The 13,944-nt window shown below is 32.9% G+C and overlaps 2 protein-coding genes across 2 annotated transcripts; both read left to right on the forward strand.

Annotated features, from left to right (window-relative positions):
* The first annotated feature begins 346 nt into the window (after positions 1-346).
* Positions 347-5,028, forward strand: LOC123658958 (probable mitochondrial-processing peptidase subunit alpha-1, mitochondrial). Its single transcript, XM_045594249.1, has 8 exons — positions 347-541; positions 988-1,217; positions 1,555-1,843; positions 2,507-2,634; positions 3,347-3,519; positions 3,900-4,019; positions 4,704-4,871; positions 4,955-5,028. The coding sequence occupies exons 1-8, from the start codon at positions 347-349 to the stop codon at positions 5,026-5,028; spliced, it is 1,377 nt and encodes a 458-aa protein (XP_045450205.1).
* A 119-nt stretch (positions 5,029-5,147) lies between these two features.
* Positions 5,148-7,080, forward strand: LOC123659193. Its single transcript, XM_045594446.1, has 3 exons — positions 5,148-5,359; positions 5,431-5,810; positions 6,766-7,080. Exons 1-3 carry the CDS (start codon positions 5,329-5,331, stop codon positions 7,003-7,005), a joined length of 651 nt encoding a protein of 216 aa, XP_045450402.1. The 5' UTR covers positions 5,148-5,328; the 3' UTR covers positions 7,006-7,080.
* The last annotated feature ends 6,864 nt before the right edge of the window (positions 7,081-13,944 follow it).

A 13,944-nucleotide genomic window follows, 5' to 3' on the forward strand; every position in this document is an offset into this window, starting at 1 on the left:
ATAGCTCCTCATCTTATTGCCTTCACTGGTAACAAGAGGGCTGGTGCATTTTTTGCCCAAAGAATCGGCATAGCGATTTAACGGAGAAATGCTACCAGGATTCTTGGCACCATCCCTAGTGGACATGATTTATACCGCAACTATTTCTAATATATTTATTTAGGTACTAAGTTGAAAGAGTTATAAATATGTATAATGTAAAATTTCTATATAATTTCGCTGTCCATACTCTTTGATTGTATAAAATGAAGTCATTTTGACGTTACACTATTGACAACTGTATACAACAACGATAAACAATTACTTGTAATATCCAAAATATAAATAACCAAACATTTGCGTTACAATGAAGACAATTATCCCAATACTGTTTAATAATGTAAATAAGTTATCGACGTGCAATTTAAACGGAGCAATCTGCTGGCCAAAGCCCAGCTACGGGCCCATGGAGACACATAGATCAGAACTGATGAATGGTATAAAGATCGTTGCGGCTAAAACATCGGGAGCTCTGATGGTGGCATGCACTATTATGTTCCAGGTGTTTTTATATAATATTTTACAGTTTATGTAGGTATACATATCTCTACAAATAATAACGGTTACTCGGCGAATCTCTAAAACGGCTGGACCTATTTTGACGGGACTTTCACTGGCAGATAGCTGTTTTTACATGCCCGACGTTTGACTGCATGCAACCTAATTAAACATGCATGAAACCTAAGAACATTAGAAGTTTTCTTATGATTACAGGATATTATGTTACCTCTCTATCCCTATACCCACAGGCGAATATAGAAGTGAGGTGGGGTGGGTCGTTCCACCTATGTGAGATCTAGTGCCTACCAAATTCTAGGACCTTTTTTGTATTACACGTATATAGGCACAAAATAATCCTAGAATCATACACCGGATCGTTTTGTTGTTTATTCGTTAGTTGGCGATCACAACACTTTATTTCAAACTTATAGTAAAGCTATTCACCAGGCTGGCTCTCGATATGAAAGTCCTGACTTCCTCGGTGCTACACACTTCCTGCGCGCCGCGTCTACAGGATCTGGTTGCTGTTACACAGCATTCTCAAAATTGCGAGTTCTACAACAGCGTGGAGCCTACTTAACTTGCTCGTCTGATCGTCAGTCTATTTCGTATACTTTACGCTCTCCACTGCCTTACTTTGGAGATCTGAAGTATTATCTTCTGGATACTGCTGCGAGGTTAAAGTTTTAGCTATTATTTTGTCTTTATAGCGAGTGAAAATTGACACTCACCTAAATACCCATAACTATAATTAGAGTTTGATATTTTGAGGCTATACCTATAGTTTTAAGATAATCAGGATCGAAAAGTATTGTCATTTTATGAATAAAAATAGTATTTGTTTTCATTCTAAGATAAACGTTATCTACCTGATTCTTTATTTAGGTGTGTTTGACTAGTTTTAGAACAAACTTATTTCTAATCAACATCCATTAAAATAAGACACTGGAATAGATTGTTATAAATGCTCAATAATTGCTGATATGTGTCACAGAAACATTAAACTTCCTGCAGATGTTGTTATCATGATTGGGAAATATCAGACCGGAAGTCACTAGTAAGAGGCGATCTCGCTAGAATGAATCCAGAAGAACGCGTCATTGATTTGATACAAAAGGCATTTTGGGCTGGTCCTCTCGCCAATTCAATTTACTGCGAAGATGAAAGAATCGATGATATGTCTGGAGAGTTATTAAATAAATATGTAAATACGTACTTTAAGTCCACCAACTGCTGTGTGGCCAGTGTTGGGATACCATTTGAAGAGACAATGATGTTAGCAGATAAGATCGATACTAGACGGGTATAACTAATTTGATTTAATTTAATCTGTTAATTAGTCAGTTTAATACACATTTACGGTTTTGTGGTTTTCTTACATGTGTATTAGTATAATTTTTTGTTTGGTTTGGGTATTTATGACAAATAGACAAACCAAAGTATGGTTTCTACATTGGGTAAAAATTTTTGAAATTTAAAGAGTGAGATTATTTCTTTAAGCTAATTAGTTAAATAATTTTTCCACGTACTATTTAAATTCCATGTACGGTTGGCTAAGAAAGTGGTGTACCAGTTTTGATTTAGTTTCCTGGTCATCGAAAATCACAAAAAGGTTCGTTATTAAAAAATATTACTGAAAGAGACCTATAATAATGACGTAAACCTAATTGATAAGTATTCATACGTCATTATTATGCATGACATTTTAAACTCTATTAGGTATAAGTAATATCATTATCAATAATCAGATAAAGATGGCAATAGAAGTTGTCAGATCGATCTGCAAGCGAAACTAATCTTTATCACCTATGAATCTGCAAGTGGCATTCAACCTTAGGGTGGTACTCCATTTTCTTGGCCGACGGTACCTATTTAAATTTGAATACAACTAATTGTAACAAATTGTACGAATTCTATATTAATTGTGATATATTATAGATATAATGAGAAATTAAATCTATCTCAGGAAAGGCCAGTATTAAAACCTCACCCAAAGTCACGACCTCGTGCGGGTTTTGAGTATTATGACCTCGGTTCCGGAAGCGACACCTGGATAGCGGTTGCAGTACCAGGATGTGGGACTGACGATATCACGTAAGTTGGAAATTTAGAGGGAGATGGTCTTTTCTCACGTCCATTACGCTTACGACAATTTTAAGCGCTGAATATTATGAACATGACACTTAGTAATGCTTTAATGCAAAATACGCTATTTAAATGTAAAAAAGGCCAGCTTAGTTGTAAATAATTTCTTTACCAGTCAATTTAAGGACCGATAAGGGCGGGTAACTGAAGATGTTCTAAATCGAAAACTGAACAAACACATCATTATAATAAATACATTTGATTCTACGTGTATTTATCAGCCCATAAACACATTTGCATGACGTTTGACACTTATATTTCGTTCCTTCATGGGCTTCCGTGGGCGTTATAGATCACGTTCCGAGTGAAAAAAAATCCTAGCCCATTTTTAAAATTGAATTTGTTTAAATAGACGAGATATCGTATATATATAATTATAGTCTTTGAAAGACTCGTTTCGCAATATACCTTTCGTGAACGCGTTGCCGACCATATCCCCGACCCTCCCCAGGATTTCTATCTAGCTTACTAATCATAGGAACACAACAGTACTTGAGAGCAGTATTATTTAGCTGTGATCTACTGTGAGGTCGAGGTACTTTACAAGTTGAGGTTTTCCATATTTGAACAATTCATCCCTGCTGTTCTTTGTCTCAAAAATTTACTATGTATCAAAGTACTTTTTTTATAATAATACAACATGCAATATATAATTTTACAGAAATCTCTATAAACACGCCATCATAGCGTCTGCTTGCGGAACCGGTAACATGCAGCAGGGTCAACACGAACTTGACAGGATACCTCAGCCGCCTCTGGGCTTTATGTCCGGGGATGACATATTCACAAACTTCAGAGCCTTCAACATTTCATATGCTGATACTGGAATATTTGGTATATATAAATTTAAAAATTTCGTGATTTATATATATATACAAACAATGACTATGTCCCGTCTGACATATTTAGATAAACCCAGCTGAAACCACGAATTATAGAAAATTAAATATTAAAAAGCTATTGATTTTATAGCGTAAAATTCATTTAGTAAAGTTTTTTTTCGAAATTTTTCCTCTAAAGGAATGAGAGATATAAGTACTGAAATAAGAGATAAAAGTACGTATATATGAAAATTGATCATTTTTAATTTGCGCATTTTATTTCTTACTGCTATCGATTGCATTTCTGATCTGTATGTGGGGTAAGAAGGCTTTATCCAGTAGTGGGACTTCACAGACTGAATTAATCAGTTAATCAATCCTCACTGCCATTAGGTATTATAGCTAAAACGAGATCAGAAACAGCAACGAGATCTGCTTACGCTGTAGCGGAATTCCTGTCAAATGTCGGTGATTTAGACTTCAAACAGATTCAAGATGGAAAAAAACGACTTCGTAAGACTTTTCTTGCTTAACATTCCTTATAAAAAAATTATAATTATACTAGCTGTGCCGCACAGTTTCATCCATGTTTATTTGATAATAAAACGTCCTAAACTATTATACCTATATAGCCTTCGTCGGGAAATGGACTAACACAAAACTTAATTTTTCAATTTGAACCAGTATTTCCTGAGATTAGCCCATTTAATAAAAACCTAACAAACTTTTCGGCTATATAATATTAGAAAAGGTGATCTAAGTTTAAAAACTACAGACAAATGTATATTTATAACCGACTTCAAAAATTGAGGAGGTTTCTCATTTCGATCATATATATATATATATATATATATATATACATATATATATATATATATATATATATATATATATATATATATATATATGTGTGTGTGTGTGTGTGTGTGTGTGTGTGTGTGTGCGTGTGTGTAAATGTATGTTCGGCGATAACTTCAGCGTTTATGAACCGAACTTGATAATTCTTTTTTTTTTTTTGGCAAGTAGATATCCTAAGTGTGGTACCATGATAAGCAAACCAGAATCTGGTGATGGAATCCCATAGAAATCGAGGGAAACCCTCTAAAATCCGCATAACTATTTACTGGGTGTACCGCTTTTGATGATAAAATAAAACCATCGTGTCATGTGTTACATTATCATAAAATATCGTTTCAGAACTGGATCTAGCTATTCACGAAGAAGATTGTGTAAAGGTAGTTGAAGGCTTTGCACTCCAGTTGGCTAATGATGTACGCATAGACAGCTTACAAGAGTCCCTAAATATGATCGATACTATCAGCCCTGACGAAGTGAAAGCTACGGCGATGTGTTTAGCGAGAAGTAGTGCGTATTTTTAAAAACAATTATTAATTCAAAACTTGTAAAATATTATTGTAGCTTAAAATATTGTTTTATTTTTCTTTCAGGCAATGAAATGGCAGTTGCTGTAGTTGGTGATCTTAGTGTTGTTCCGAATGATCATGAAATACTCAAGAAATAAAAAAAAACTTGTAGCATTAGTCATTTTTAACACTGTGCACAAATAAATAATTACCTAAAATTGCTCAGCTTCTTGATTTTCTTAATAAAAAAAAAAAAAAATTGTCTTTGAACACATTTGTCATTTTCAGTTTTCATTTCAAGTTTGTCACTGTCAAATTTTATTTTACTGTTGTCAAAATTTAGGTTACTCTAAAATTAAAGCTTTGAATGCGTTAAATCTTTAAATAATACATTAATTGCCTGCTAAATAATAATGTTATATATATATATATATGACTAACAGAAAAACACTAATAATATGATGAACTCACTACAGAACACCGTAAAATGTACGTATATTTTATAGGTTATGTATCATATTTTTAAACATTTATTTTAATAAAATGATAAATAATTACAGATTTACGGTATATCAACATCAAAACAGCCTTAAACACGTTAAAAGAACGTCCTCCAGTACAATCTGTGGCTGTAACAAAATTGGATATAACATCGAAAACGAAAAATATAAGTTTTAGTCCTAGAAGTATCAATTTCGAGATAAGGGATAAGCCTACACAGTACAGAAAGCAACAAGACCCTTTATCCTACATACCGATAGTGAATCCTCGGTCGATTTTGCCGTTAATTGACAGTAATTGGAGAAAAGATGAAATTGAACTGCCAGCTATTCAGCAGGAAGAGAAGCAAGCGGTACGCTTGATAGTTATTCGTAGAAAAAAGATGAAGAAGCATCAGAGAAGGAAGCTGTGGAAGAGAATGAGACATCGCTGGGCGAGGGTCTGTATATTAACCTACATAAAATATAAAATTCTTAGTAATATAAATTATTTAAAATTATTGCAAATTTAACCCTCTTTGACTAACAATATCAACAAATACACAAGCTGTAGTAGTAGAGCTAAAATATAGTGTCTTAAATCGCAAAGTTTTTAGGTCAAATCACCTTTTATAAGTGTTATCAACTTAAAGATGGTTTTTGCCAAAGTACTGTTTATTTACACATAATATTATAATGTTATTCTTCCAATTCTTTTCTTAATTTATCACAAAAGGAGCTTGCATAAAAACACAGTAATTGAAATAATAACTTGTAAAAAGATTTTTTTCTAATTTGAACCATGGATATATAAAGAAGGCTTAATCCACCATGCTGCTCCAATGCAGATTGGCTGATATATTCCCAACTATAAGTAACAATTGCTATCAGGTCTATATGATAACAACTGGGTTCGACGGCTTAACGTTCTCTTCGAGGCACGCTGGGGAGACCCAGAAGGACTATCAACCAGACTGGCAATAAATATTTGTATAAATATCCGCTCCAAGCAGCAATCAAACACGTCTGTGTTTAAGCACCGCTGACACGGCACACCCGCCATTACACCAGAGCGGTCATTCTAGAATATATATAGTACTCATTAAATATCTATGTCTTATGTGTATAATGTTGAGGTAAACTTGATGGTCAATAACCATGCCTAAAACTATATAAAGACTGTATAAATAATAGCAACGTTTGTAGGAAGTTATAATTGCAAATCTTTATAAAACAACATGACTTTATTACGATAATATTAATTTCCCGTTGTATCCTATTTCTTTTTGTTGAAATATAGAATTAATAATTTTAAAGGAATAACTACTATACACAAAGTTATTATAATATGTTCATTTGTAGTACCAACTATAAAATATGAACTATTATAACAAATATTTAATTCCACATCAACAGGTAAAGAAGAACCGTCGTATCAAAAAAGAAAAGATATTTCAAAACGAACTACTTGCTATGGTGAAGCAAGCTAATGAGTTTTCGGCTGAGCAGTACGTCCTCGGCAAACTGGAGAAAGCTAACTACACTCCTTTACCGACTCGTTGGAGACACAAACGTTTGCCCGAGTTTATTATAAGACAACTCCTGGGCATCGACAAGAAAATTAACTATAAACATACTGATAAATACAAAGCTTAATGTGCCTAAGAGCAATCTGTATAGATTATTTGTGAGGATTCTGTAGTTACAATAAAAAAAAAATTACAAAATTAATTCTGAGTTTTCTTTTTATAATGAAAGAAAAAATGTCTATATTTAAAAGAAAAAAAAATAATGAATAAAAACGAGTGTGCTTTAGGCCACACTAGTGAAGTAAAACTTTCGAAACGTAATTCTCTCTCTCTTCCTATCGTCACTAACTTATTCCTCCCTCTCAACTTCAGTTCGGCTCGTCTGATAACACTTTTCGTAACGCTTTCGTCACGCATTCGCCAGCTATTAATATGTATTTAACTCTAAAAATCTGAGTTATATCGACGTAATGAAGTAGAATATAAAAATAATATCTAAATAATGTAGTTGGCAATGTGTTGGAATAGAAAAACAAACAAACAAAAATACCAATGAGAGTTGAAAAGAACCTGTCGCAGCAGCCATGAAACTTGAACTGCAATTGCTGCACACATGTTTAATTTAGTGTATTTATTTATTGTGATGTAGATTAAGTATGACATACTAATAGTTACTTGAGACTTTTTTAAATTCTATTATTATTACATAAAAATGTAATAATTATTTTTAATCTCTTAAGCTATATAAATTCATTCACACTTTATAAAACATCGTCTTATGATAAAGAAAGGTAAATTTTGACATTACACGAGAAAAATGTTTTTCAGAATTCAAATGAATTCGACTAGCCCGTTGGCGTAATTTGTTGTGACCCTGCTTTCTGCTCTGGTTGTAGTTTCAATTCCCACTCTGAATCTGGGTGTCATATATTTATTTATATACTTACATATAAAGGAATATATTCCTTTGACATGCATGGCTACAGCTAATTATTACCAAATTTTTAAGTAATGACTCCCACACTAATTCGATTTAAAAAATAATAGCTAATAAATTGGGTGCAAGAGATATCTACGAGTATAAAGGGTAGACAAAGTGTAGACGCCATTGTTTCCTATTTTGTAAATTATAATAGAGACGAGGCTAAAAAAACAGAGAAACGGAAAAGAAAGATAGATGGCGCTGTGCCAGCAACTACACGCTTATCCACAGACCCTAAAGATGGCGTTCTAAAATTTTAATTGTAAGTAGCCTTTTTTAGACAGGTAGGTAATTAAGAAGACAATAGATTATAACAGGGGTTCCCGAACCTATTTTGTCTACTACCCACTAAGATAATAAATTATTTTATAGTGCCCCTTTGAGCATTTTTTTATGAATATTAGTTGATGTTCACAAGTTGTAGTCGAGAGTCGTTATAGATTAAATGACAAATCGCCCCCCAAGCCTCTACACAACGCCACCATTTTTTTTCTAGGTCTCTTACCGCCCCCCATTAGTACTGGAGCGCCCACAAGGGGTCGTTATCGCCCACTTTAGGAAACATTATAGTATAATTAAACATTGCATTGTATTATAGGTATGCTTTCTTTTTTTTAACCGATTAAAAAAAGGAGGAGGTTCTCAATTCGACTGTATAATTATTTTTTTTGTGTATGTTACCTCATAACTTTTTACTGGGTGGACGATGTCGATGACTCTTTTTTTATTGAAAGGTAATTCTTGTCATTTGGCTCCTTTAAATTTTATCGAGATCTCCCAAGTAATTTTTGAGTTATCTGTAATAATGCGTATTTATTTAACTATTTTTGTTTATGTCTGTCTTATTTCTATCTTATCTTGGCAAGGTCGGTGTACCTCGTTATTTTATAGGTACTATGTTTTTTTGATGTTTCATTTTTAATCCAAAGCTGTCGCTTGTCATGTGGTTTCATTTAAATTAGATCGATATCTCGCAACTATGTTTTGTGTTATATCTAATAATGCGTATTCTCTTGACTATTTTTGGAGTTTACTCCTTAAGAATCAATTTTCATATAAGCCCCCCCCCCCCCGGTATGAAAAAAATATGAGTGAAATCTACTGAACGAATGACATCGTTTCGTTTTTGCTAACGCCACCTACACAGTCCTATTGGGTTATTGAACGAATGACGTCGTTTTGTTTTTGCTAACGCCACCTACTCAGTCCTATTGGGTTCCGATAGATGGCGTTATTTGATTCATTTATTTACCATTTGATATGGTATTAATCGTTTTCTTAGACTAGTAAACCTTTTTTGTGCCTGCTTAGACAGTCGATCAGAAGGAATAAATCCCAGTCGTACGTCGGAGCTGACACACACATTTTTTCTCTACCTTTCTGCAAACAAACACTATTTTAACTAAATGGAGACAATCAATGACGATACCCGGTAATTACAATAATAAAATATTTATCTGTCTTAATAGGCACAAAATGCAATTTAGCTTTGTGATATCAGAAAATATCTTGCCTAAAATCAGGATCATCCTGAATAGAGTACTTTAACTTTACTGAAAATCACAGCTAAATAATACTGCTCTTAAGCAGTGTTATGTTCCTGTTGGTGAGTGAGGTGGCCAGAGCTCCCGCAATGTGCTATGTTATGGAGATAGTGTCGGAACCTGCTTGTCATATTATGGTGTTATAGGTATTTCGGTACCAAAAATTGGAGCGTTGGCATATTATGGGGGGCACTTGCCTAACAATAGCTCATGTGATAGCAAATCAAAACAATGTCCAAACTAGGGTTTTATAAGTATCTTAAATCTTTATTTTACAATACAAGTATTTGGTATTTTTGGTAGTTAACAGTAGTTTTTTTTTTTTATTTCAGTGATATATCCACAGGCTTATTATGCCCGTGCTTTTATTATTCCATTTTTTTTTTTGTTTAAACGCATCGGTACTTCACTGCAACTTTAGAATCCTAGAAGCCTTAATAACTAGTCTTAAAATTTCTAAAACTCGACGCGAGACCACTGATCAAGACTATTCTACATATTGCTTTTTTTTTATTTTTATATAGTAATTATTTTATTAGTTAACAGTAGTTGGTACTTTATACTTAGTGTGACACATTATTAAATTAACCATCCGCTTAAATAAGATTCAGCAAAAAAAAGTGATTATGATGAAAAAAAATAGTAGGTATCTAATTTGATACAATAACAATTTATTTGAACGAGACAATTATCAATTGACTAAGGTTTGGTGCCGTAGTCACGACAACTGCTATTGGCGCTAGTGCTTACGCCTTCGTACCCGATACGAGAAAATGTTTTTAGCCGATTCGGTGTTTGTCGTACCGAGTGTTAATCTCTGTATTGTTTTTTTTTACGAACTCTGACACAGGATCCTTTCGAGCTGGATGTAAAAAGGCCGTCATTTATCTAACAGACATTGGACTAAATACAAATGTTTCAATAATCTCTCTATATTTGACTTTGCTTATTTTATTATGTTACAAACTATATTGTGGCATAATCTCTTACTAGGCTCGTCGACTAATTAAACCACCGCTAAAACGGCCTTAAAGTCCGGCCACACGGTGTATAAGGCCATTTTATTAAACTATTAATGTTAAATAACCGAGAAAGGAAAACGGAGTGGAAAGAGCAAATTTTTTCTCAAGTACCGATAAAAAGCTGGAAATTGCTTAAGCAAAATTTCGTTGTTATTTTTTGATATCGAAATCTGCAATGCAGAGTTAAGTAGGCTATTTCAAATTTTTGTTTTGCCGTTATTCATCACGGGGGGGGGGGGTGAAGGAATGTAAATTAAAATAATATCAATGAAATGTGTGGTGCTGTTGCAAGCGGCCTTCTCTTTTTAGGCGACTTCCGAAAAAGGACTCGATTCGATTGTCCTTTTGACTGGGTGGACCGATTTCGATGATTTTTTTTTAATCTAAAGGTGTTGCGTGTCACTTGGTCCCATTTAAATTTAATTGAGATTTGATAAGTACTTTCGAGTTAAATCTAATATTGCGTATTTACTTAACTATTTTGTTCGTCGACCGCGTCGATTTTACCGCACAGCTTTTCACTGACCGTACCGATTTTGATAATTCTTATTGTAATCGAAACCTGTTTCTTGTCATATGGACCCATTGAAATTTGATTGACAACTGCTGAATATTATTTGAGTAATCTTCGATAACTCATATTTACTTGACTATTTTTTCGTTTACCTACATCGCATTACTTGTTGATGTAATTGAAGTCGCTTTTTAGGGTTCCGTACCTCAAAAGAAAAAACGGAAACCTTATAGGATCACTTTGTTGTCCGTCTGTCTGCCAAGACCCTTTTTCTCAGGAACTCGTACAGGTATCAAAGTTTATGCTTCAAATTTTCGACACTCGCAGGGGAATCAAAACCTGCAGGTGCCTTTGAACTCAGAATCTTGAAATTTTAGTACGAAGCAACGATAAAGGAAAAACTGCGAAAAGCATAAATTTTTAGTTACATAACATAATAAAGCATTTTTAATAATTTTTGTACGGAACCTTCGGTGCGCGAGTCCCACTCGCACTTGGCCAATTTTTTTTTGTTTACACACTAACTATATTTTCAGTTCACAATCTTGATTTAGCTATAAATACTAGTCTTTACTCGTGGTATTGCGGAAGTTATAGTTACAAGTTATTGTTATAATGTTTAAATTCAGTAAAAAAATAAGAAGATTTAAAAAAAGATTATTTATCTAGTTTTTTAATAACAAAATGTTGCCAGACTGTCATAATAATGTCGTAATAAAAAAAATCACATCACTCGCTCACACTAGCACCCTACTAAAAATATCTAGGTCAAACGCTCGCGTTGCCTAATTTTTTGCTTTATGATAAACTTCTTAATTACTGATTCGACGTCCTGTTGACACAGATTAATGACCGCCTGAACTGTTTGTTTTTTACCATAACATCTGTCTTTGATGTTTCAGGAATTTATTTTGTTAGGTCAGACTGATGATCGTAATAATTGAGATAAGTTAATTTCTTCTCGTGAAAAACTTTCCTTTGCAACTGATCTTTACTTTTTACGGGTCGAAGTTTGGATATTCTTATTTAAATAATGAAAAGCTTTTGTAAAAAGAGTGATAAACTTTTAGTCGAGAATGCGTTTAAGATTTACATGTGTATTACGTACAAAACGCGGTTCGACTCCCGGAGCAAGTATTTGTAGGTTTAGTAACAATTTTTTAGGTCTGGGTGTATACCTATTTTTGTAGGTGTCTTCAACATTTTTCAGAATAAAATGTCGATAATTGTTATCATAGTCACTTGATACAGTAACTTTGATAGTATGAAAGAATAGAGTTTACTCTGGAAATCATCCGCTAATTCCAAGAGGAACACCATAGTGAATTAAGCCTCTTCTCTAACATAAAGAATAGGCCATAGCCCAGCTGTGGGATGCTTACAAACAGATTTAAAAACGACCCAGATCTCAAATTTGGAAGATTATTTACAGTTAACTTATTCAGTTTTTTTATTAATTATTTGTTGATTTACAATAAAAAGAGAAAAACTGTGGGTAGTAAACAGTGCTACAAAAAATATGTAAGCCTGTTAATTTTGATAATTTTATGCAAAATATAAAGTATGATAAAGTTCCAATAACTAAATAAGCCGAGAGAGCGTATATAAAAGCAACGCTCGCTTCGTGAACCTTAAATGAGCCATAATTAGTTAATCTCGTACGTATTCTGTGAGTTTGAATCTCGTAAAAATATTTTACGAGATAAAGCGAGATTACGAGATTATAAATACTTTGATATAATGTTTTAAATATAAATGTTTAATTAAGACTACGTTTTTATAATCCGTTTGTTTTTAGTTACACATTCTTTAAGCTTTAATTAACATTCTTTTTTTTTTTTGTTGGAAAGGAGATATCCCAAGGGTGGTATCATGATAAGGAAACTAAGATCTCATGATGACGACTAGTGCGTTTGTTAATTTTTTTCGTCTACTTACATTGTTTTACTTGTCGATGTAATTAAGACGGTTTTTTTGGTTTGCAAGCAAACACAATTATAAACATTAAATTTAAAATTAATAAAACACAGGTTATATAAACAAACGTCTATATAACCTTGTATTAATCACATTTCTAGATAACTGTTTGTTCTTAAATTGGTAATATGTGTGCAGTTCACACACGTGATAGTGAAATTTCATAAACATAAAGTACAAAGATCTACTCAAGACCATGGGTTGGCTAGAAGAAATCTCTTTCAGAGATAAGTCCATCTTTGCCATAAACATTATTATTATGATACTAGCTACGCCCGTGCGAATAATTCGCATTAAATAAGTAAGATAATTATAACTTTACTACTAAGTTGTAAAAATAATTTACCGACCGTCAATCATGTTGACGACATTCAAAACTAAAGCCGTACATATATCGTATATATACAAATATTATTATTAATCAATTTACAAAAAAAGCAATAACAAATTATCTATTTGTTGTCACCGGTAGAGCAGGCAATTATCTAAAAAATGATATATAATTTATATGGAATAATTGTAAGGCTTTTTCTATAAAGGGAGGTAAACATCTCAAATCTTAGCGTATAACTATATACTTATATGATGTTTTTACATGTATTTTCTGAGTAAAATAAAGTATATATAAATAAATATATATAACTATATAGTAATTCATGAAAATTGTCGACAAAATACAATTAACTTTACATTTAATTGCATAGCAAATTACATATTAACAATTTGTTTCAGCCATCGCTGTAATTACCGGCCGTACTTTAATTATAGACAGGTCATTATCCATCCACGGACTTAACAAGCTCTGCTAATGAAAACACTGACTGAATGTGTAGTTTAAAAGTTTTGACTACGTTGCTTTTACTGCGTTTTACAAATTATAAAATAAATAAAAATCTATGTGTTTTGAGTCGACAAACGATCGTCTATTCTTAAGGTAGGAAATTTTATGCCTATTATTGGGTATTACCCGACTTATATGTATGTTTATATTATTTAGATAAATTTATACGTATAAAAATCTTACACC

Source organism: Melitaea cinxia, chromosome 13, assembly GCF_905220565.1.
Source record: "Melitaea cinxia chromosome 13, ilMelCinx1.1, whole genome shotgun sequence".
Taxonomy (NCBI): domain Eukaryota; kingdom Metazoa; phylum Arthropoda; class Insecta; order Lepidoptera; family Nymphalidae; genus Melitaea; species Melitaea cinxia.